The 7698-nt window shown below is 44.3% G+C and overlaps 1 protein-coding gene across 1 annotated transcript; it reads right to left on the bottom strand.

Moving 5' to 3' along the window:
• Nucleotides 1–3618: 3618 nt before the first annotated feature.
• Nucleotides 3619–4173, bottom strand: LOC145098879 (uncharacterized). The gene has a single exon (XM_079036475.1). It carries the CDS (start codon nt 4171–4173, stop codon nt 3619–3621), a length of 555 nt encoding a protein of 184 aa, XP_078892601.1.
• Between the last annotated feature and the right edge of the window lie 3525 nt (nt 4174–7698).

The following is a 7698-nucleotide window of genomic DNA, read 5'->3' as shown; positions in this document are numbered from 1 at the left end:
ATGAGTAATGTGCCCCATCTTGTTGCAATTATTGCATTGCCAGGCTCGACAAATTCCCTTGTGGTGGTAGTTGCACCGGTCGCACTTCGAGAGTGTTCCTTTATTTTGTCTGCTCGGTACGGGGATGGAAGAGGTTTCCACTTGCTGTTGTTGCATGGCAAGTTTTTAGGATTTCTTGCGTTCTTTCTGGGCTTGACGCCTTCGTTTCTTGTTCTCTGTCTTTCGGCCTTGCGAGCCTATGACTGTTACTGTTTGGCGACTTCCTGGATGGATACCACAATTGGAAACTTCAATCCCATCATCTGCATTGATTGTGCTGATAGCGCTACGGTGCGCAAGGACAACGGTTACGGCAGCCATCACGGCAGCTGTAACTGTGGTTTGGAAGGTAGCGGCGTCCATAGGAAAGGCAGAGGTTTCGTTGTTCGACCGATTGCTTCCTGATGACGACATGATTCTATAACACGAAAGATAAGGATTTTGTGAGCGATTCTGGCTGACCGTAGATGTACTTGGATTGTTCAGGTAAAGAGTAAGACTATGTTCTCGAAAGTTTGACCTACATCCCTATGATGCAGTCCTAGTACGGATTGGAGGTATGTTCGCGGAGGTTTGACCTACATCCCTATGATGCAGTCCTAGTAATGGGTAGAAGTGTGTTTATGAAGGGTTGACCTACATCCCTATGATGTAGTCCTAGTGATGTGTGGAAGTAAGTTCGAACACTGGTCTCAAGACGTTTGTCGTTCAAGCCGAGGTATCGATGGTTGGTTTCATCGTTTAAGTACATTTCTACTTTCACATGGATTTCTTTGCAACCGTGCTGATCCTTCTTTGTTTATCTATGCTCGGAATTCATGCATCATGTACTTACTCGTGTATGTGGATAACTTGATTCTTACTAGAAACAATGAATTTGTTATCACTTCCTTCACCACTCATCTTCATCAAGAATTTGCAATAAAAGACTTAAGTGATCTAAGCTATTTTCTCGGTTTAGAAGTCAACTACACTGATGATGGACTCTTTTTAATTCAATCCAAATATGCAATGGATATCCTTACTCGCAGTGATCTCTTAGACTCCAAACCCGTGTCTACTCTACTTGCAACTCATGAAGTCCTCACATTAACCATATCTCCTTTCAATGATATCACTCTTTATCGTTCTCTAGTGGGAGCTCTCCATTATTTGACCATTACACACCTTGATCTCTCTTATGTTGTTAATAAAGACAGTCAATCTCTTCACTCTCCAACTAATGTTCATTTTCAAGCTGTCAAATGCATCTTGCGTTATGTCAAGGGCACTATTACATTTGGTCTTACTTTTCAACGGCCACATACAAACACCATTTTGGGTTATTCTGATGCCAATTGGGCTCATTGTATTGAAACACGTCGCTCAACATATGGCTATTCAATGTTTCTTGGTGGCAACTTAGTCTCTTCAAGTGCTAAGAAGCAACCAACTGTATCTAGATCTAGTTGTGAATCGGAATATCAAGCGATGGCTAAGTCGACAACCAATATTGTTTGGATCACTCATCTCTTACGAGAATTACACACTTTACCACCTGATAGACCAACTTTGCTATGTGACAATAAAAGAGCTTTATTTATGACACAAAATCTAGTCTCAAATAAGTGTTCTAAACATACTGATCTCTATACCAAGTTCGTACTAACCAAGCTTCAGGTGGCTGGCATTTTCAAATAGAGTCTTCCGCGACCTCAATTCGAACAATTTCGTTCTATGCTTCATCTTGGTCGACCACCTATTCGCTTGAGGGGGGATATTAGATAATTACGACTTTATATTATTGTATTTATCAACTCCTTTGTTATAAGAGTGTATCTTGTATAATCCATTGTTATCTTGAATATAAATACACAACACACACACACACGTTATTTTATGTAGTTCATAATAATCTTATTATATCCCCAAAATACCTCATACCATACATAATAAACACATAACGGGCCCCACCCGTCATAGGGCCCCGCCTGACATCGACCTCGCTCGGTATACAAATCTGTCAATCATCAGGCCTCACCTGGCATCGAGCCCCCTGACATACATATAAACATATAAACATATAATCATACAAACACATGCGATGATCACAAATATAATAGCATACATTAAAATCATCAGGCCCCGCCCGATAAGCATATCAATACATAACACATGCAAGAGTCACACATACATCTAACATCCTAACATAATAAACCATGGGCCAACATTGGTGCCTTCCACCCGCTAAACACAATGAAGAAACTCACCTTAAGCTGCTGAATCACCCAAATGAATCTCTGACTGCTGGCCTAGAAAAATCCCCGTGCTATCAAAATCAATAACATCCAATTATTAATTGGATTCCAACCCATACCAAAAGTATAAGCTATTAGGCCCATCACTAGGGTAAAAGATCAATTTATCCTTTATCTAACTTGGCCCAAACCAAGGCCCAACTCGACCATTCAAAGGCCCAATTCCTAAAGCCCAATATATGGCCCAATCTTCCGAATTTGGCCTAAAACCCATCATGTACCTAAAAACCAAGAAAGCCCAACATGTTAGCCCAAATCCGAAAACAAAGGTTTAATGCCCTAACTAGGCCCAAACTTCCAAATCCAAACTATGGCTCAATATCGAGGACGCTAAGCCTAAAGGCCCATCTTCTGAGTACGTGGGGCGTACTCAACTCGTACACAGGGTGTACTCAGTTCGTATCATTAGCATACTCCATTTGGGCTAGTACACGCAACATACCAGCTAGGTACGCCCTGCGTACTCCCCAGTGTGCCAACTTACTCCATTAAGCACTTAACCCGCTAAGTCCTTTATGCAAACTCTGAGATCTGGTCCCTAAAGGTGACTTATCAAGTAAAGTTGACAACTTTACATGCATGCATGGCTTAATGGGGCTCAAGAGCTTAAAAAGAGCTTAACAAAGGTCTTAGTACATGCATGGGTCAAGATACACCATAAATTTTGCATTTTTATGCACAAGGGAACCCTAAAACGTCCATATCTAAGGGATACGCTTCTGAAACAACCTTTACTCACAAGGACCAATCAAAAGGGACCAAAATAAGCCATAAAAAACCCAAACTTGATCTACATAAGGAGTTGTCAAGATAATAGCTTTATACCTCAAATGGCTTGAAATGATGATGCTAATTCTGGATTATAAGATCCACTCCTAGGAATGCGTCTTTAATCTCCTTCTACCACTTCAAAATGCACAAGAACACACCAAAATTCTTCACAAGAGCTTAAAAGCACCAAAACAATGGCTAAGGGGTGAAATTAGGGTTTATAAGATATGGAGGTTGGTCTAAAATGACCAAGAGATGAGTTTAAGATGTTTAAATAGGGCACAAAACCTAATTTTTTGGGTTTGTCCTAGACCTGCGTACGCCATGCGTACTCCACGTACGCCTAGCGTACGTGGGTGGAATCCACGACCATCAGAAGGCTAGTACGCTAAGTGTACTCATAGAGTACGCCCCGCATACTAGAAAAAGACCACATTGAAAACAATTGAGCATTCGAGACTAACAGAGGAACTTACCCAAACTTGAATGTTACAATTCTCCCCCACTTGAATCAGGCTTCATCCTCGAAGTCCATAACACCAAATAAATCTGGGCAGTGCTCCCTCTTCTCTTCCTCTGGCATGCACGTCCATTCTGTTCCCTTGCGATGTTGGCACCAGACTTTTACTAACTCAACAACCTTGTTCCTCAAGGTTTTCGTCTTCCGATCAAGAATCGCCACCGATCTTTCAATATAATTTAGGCGGTAATCCACCAGAATATCCTCTAATGGAACCACTATAGAATCATCCACTAAACACTTCTGCAACCAAGGGACGTGGAATGTGCTATGGATCTGATTGAGCTCCTTTGGAGGATCCAGGCAATATGCAACCCGACCCACCCTGGCCAAAACCCTGATAGTATTGATATACCTGGATCCCAGTTTGCCCCTCCTCCTGAATTGGATGACACCTTTCCAAGGTGACATCTTCAATAGAACCATGTCCCCAACATGGAACTCTATATCTGATCGGCGTCTATCGACATAACTCTTCTGCCAACTCTGAGCTGTCTGGAGTCTACTCCAAACCTGCTTTATCAACTCAGTGGTCTTGAGTACCATGTCGGTACTCCCCATGACTCGCTGACTGACCTCACCCCAACAAATTGGGGTCCTGCATTTCCTCCCATAAAGCATCTCCAAGGAGGTCGATCGATGATGACATGATAACTGTTGTTATAAGAAAATTCCGCTAACAAAAGATACGTATACCAACTCCCACCGAAGTCCAAAGCACACGCCCGAAGCATATCCTCCAAGGTCTGAATGGTCAGCTCGCTCTGACTGTCATTCTGTGTATGGAATGTTATGTTGAAGTGGAGATGAGTACCCAAATCGTCATGGAACCTCTTCCAAAATCTATAAGTGAACCGGACATCCCTGTCTGAAACCACCAAAATCGGCACCCCATGCCATGCTACAACCTCCCTAATGTATACCTCAACCAACTTCTCCGCAAAGATACTCTCCTGAATCGGGATAAAATGCATGATTTTGGTCAATCGATCCACGATAACCCAAATCAAATCCACTCCACATGCAGTCCGAGGCACCTTTGTAATGAAATCCATGGTAATCTCCTCCCATTTCCAAATGGGAATATCCAGCGGCTGCATCTTGCCGTCGGGACGCTGATGCCCGACCTTGACATTCCTGCAAGTCAAGCACCTCTCCACATACCAAGCCATATCCCACTTAATGCAGGGCCACCAACAATTAGGAAAAAGATATCTATACATCTTCATCACCTCGGTATGAATGGAGAACATCGACTTGTGCGCCTCCTCCATCAGAACTTGACGCACACCACCCCAATAAGGAACCGAAACTCTCTGATGAAGAGTCAACAACCTTCAGATATCATAATCAAAGGAAGCCACCTGACTGGGTGACCCACAATGCGCTCACTCTTCCTGTGCTCTTACTTCATAGCCTCGATCTGAGCCTTACGAATCCGCTCTAATAGCGGAGTAATCATAATTATCCTCAAAAAAATATCCCTGATAGGAGTCGTGACCGCCTTGAGGATGAGAGCATCGGCCACCAAATTGGCCTTCCCCGGAATGTAAAGGATCTCACAATCATAATCCTTCACCACATCAAACCACCGATGCTGCCTCACATTCAGATTCAACTGATCCATCAGATGCCTCGGGCTCTTGTGATCCATGTAAATGATACCGCACACCCCAAGGAGGTATTGTCGCCAAATCTTGAGGGTGAAAACATTAACCCCCAGCTCTAAATCATGCATCAGATAGTTCACCTCATGAGGCTTCAGCTGCCTCGAGGCGTAAGCGATGATGCGACCCCTCTGCATCAGAACTTAACCCAAACCCGTGATCGATGCATCACAATAAACAATAAAATGCTCAATACCCTCCAAATGGATTAAAATCAGTGCCTTGCATAGTCTCTATCTCTAGGTCTCAAAAGTTGCCTACTGCTCAGGCCCCCAACAAAAAGTTATGGTCTTCTTCGTCAATCGGGTCAACAGAACCGCTATATCGGAGAAATCCTGGATGAATCTCCGATAGTAACCTGCTAAACCAAGGAAACTTCAAATCTCAGATAGAGAGTTTGGAACCTCCCACCTCATCCTGGCCTCGACCTTGGCCAGATCGACCATATACCATTCTGGTTGACAAGGTGCCCCAGAAAGTACACTTCGTGCAACCAGAACTCACACTTGGAGAACTTTGCGAAAAGTCTCTACTTCCTCAAAGTCTCCAAAACCTCTCTTAAGAGCTCCTCATGCAACTCCTGGGTCTTGGAGTAGACTAGGATATCATCCATGAATACAATTACATACCGATCCAACATCAGTCTGCATATGCGGTTTATGGGGTCCATGAACGTGGTTGGAGCATTGGTGAGCCTGAAGGGCATCACCACGAACTCGTAATGACCAAAGAGAGTCCAGAAGGCCATCTTATGTACATTCTCCTCTCTAACCCTCATCTAGTGGTAACCCGAAAACATATCAATCTTGGAAAACCATGATGCACCATTAAGCTGGTCGAATAAATCATCAATCCTCGTATAACGACCCAAAAATCATGACTAAAAATTTCTTTTAAACATTACTAAAAATAGATTTATAACAACGTATCATAAGTCAAACATAACTTTTGAGTATTAAATTCAAAACATAATATCATTATCAGAGTCAAACATTCCCAGGCTAACTGACTATGGTGTGTGCTCTGCAATCTTCCCGAGCTCCTCTTTTGAAAACCGAGTACCTGAAACCAAAACTGAAAACCGTAAGCACGAAGCTTAGTGAGCTCCCCCAATCTACCACATACCACACAAAAACATATAAAGCACATATTGGGCCTTGCCCACTGCATCAGACCGAAGTCCGGACTAACTGGGGCCTTGCCCCCTGCATCGGACCGAAGTCCGGAAACTGAATGGGACCTTGTCCCCTGCATCGGACCGATGTCCGGACTAACTGGGACCTTGTCCCCTGCATCGGACCGAAGTCCGGGCTAACTGGGACCTTGTCCCCTGCATCGGACCGAAGTCCGGACTAACTGGGACCTTGTCCCCTGCATCGGACCGAAGTCCGGGCTAACTGGGGCCTTGCCCCCTGCATCGGACCGAAGTCCGGACTAACTGGGACCTTGTCCCCTGCATCGGACCGAAGTCCGGGCTAACTGAACAGAACATAACATAAACATATCAACTAGCATGAACACACGTATACTGCATACTACTTCGGGCCGTAGCCCGGAACACATAACACATAAATCCTGTCTAAGCCACGAAGGCATCAAACATACTAACTACTATATCAGATCAACATCCGAAAACTACTGCTAGCTAAACGGGCCGGCATTGTGGCCTTAGACCCATTCCTACTGGAAGGAGACTCACCTGAACTGCTGAGCCCTGCTGATAAACCTCTGGCTGCTACTCGACAATCCCCTGAACCGCTGCTCCTCTAGCTCTCCGAGCTCCAATTGGTCTGAAATGACTCCTCAATCCCAGATCTACAGTCCCTTCTTGCACCTCCAAGGTCTTTCTTCCTCCTCCAAGCTTTAGTGCACTCTTCAAGGCAAGATCTAGCTCAAAAACGGATATGGCGGCTAGGGTTTGGTGTTCTGAGGTAGAAAGGCAGTAAAGGAACCCTAGGAAAGAGAATGAGACGCTTAAATAGGCTCCAAGTCCCGGATTTAGGGTTTTCCTCGATCAGACCCAACTCGTCGAGTCTCCTTGGCCGACTCGCCGAGTCGGTCGCTTTCACCACAACCTGATTACTCATCTCCTACTAACTCGAGCCTTCCCTCCTGAATGAAAAGCTACCTGCCTAGCTATCCTTACAGATCACTTATACTCGGCAAAAGGCTCAACTGATCCTGCTGAGAGGTACTTGCCATTTCCAAATCAACCAACTATACCGTCAGCACTTGCATTCCAACACAAATACACTACTGACCCAAAACCCTGAACCTTCCAAACACTGAACTGCCTGCAATAATGAACATGCCTGAAACACTAAACTGCTTGAAACGCTGAGCTGCCTGAAACACTGAACTGGCTGAAACACTGAGCTGCCTGAAACATTGAACTCCAACCCAA

Source organism: Lactuca serriola, chromosome 4, assembly GCF_051521515.1.
Source record: "Lactuca serriola cultivar US96UC23 chromosome 4, Lser_US96UC23_V15, whole genome shotgun sequence".
NCBI classification, from domain to species: Eukaryota; Viridiplantae; Streptophyta; class Magnoliopsida; order Asterales; family Asteraceae; genus Lactuca; species Lactuca serriola.
Note: the sequence above shows the minus strand (reverse complement) of the source record. Positions and strands in the feature narration are given on the sequence as shown.

Bases quoted from the DNA above. Each gene is read 5' to 3' on its own strand.
- LOC145098879 (XM_079036475.1), bottom strand. From the start codon at position 4,173: ATGGTACTCAAGACCACTGAGTTGATAAAGCAGGTTTGGAGTAGACTC.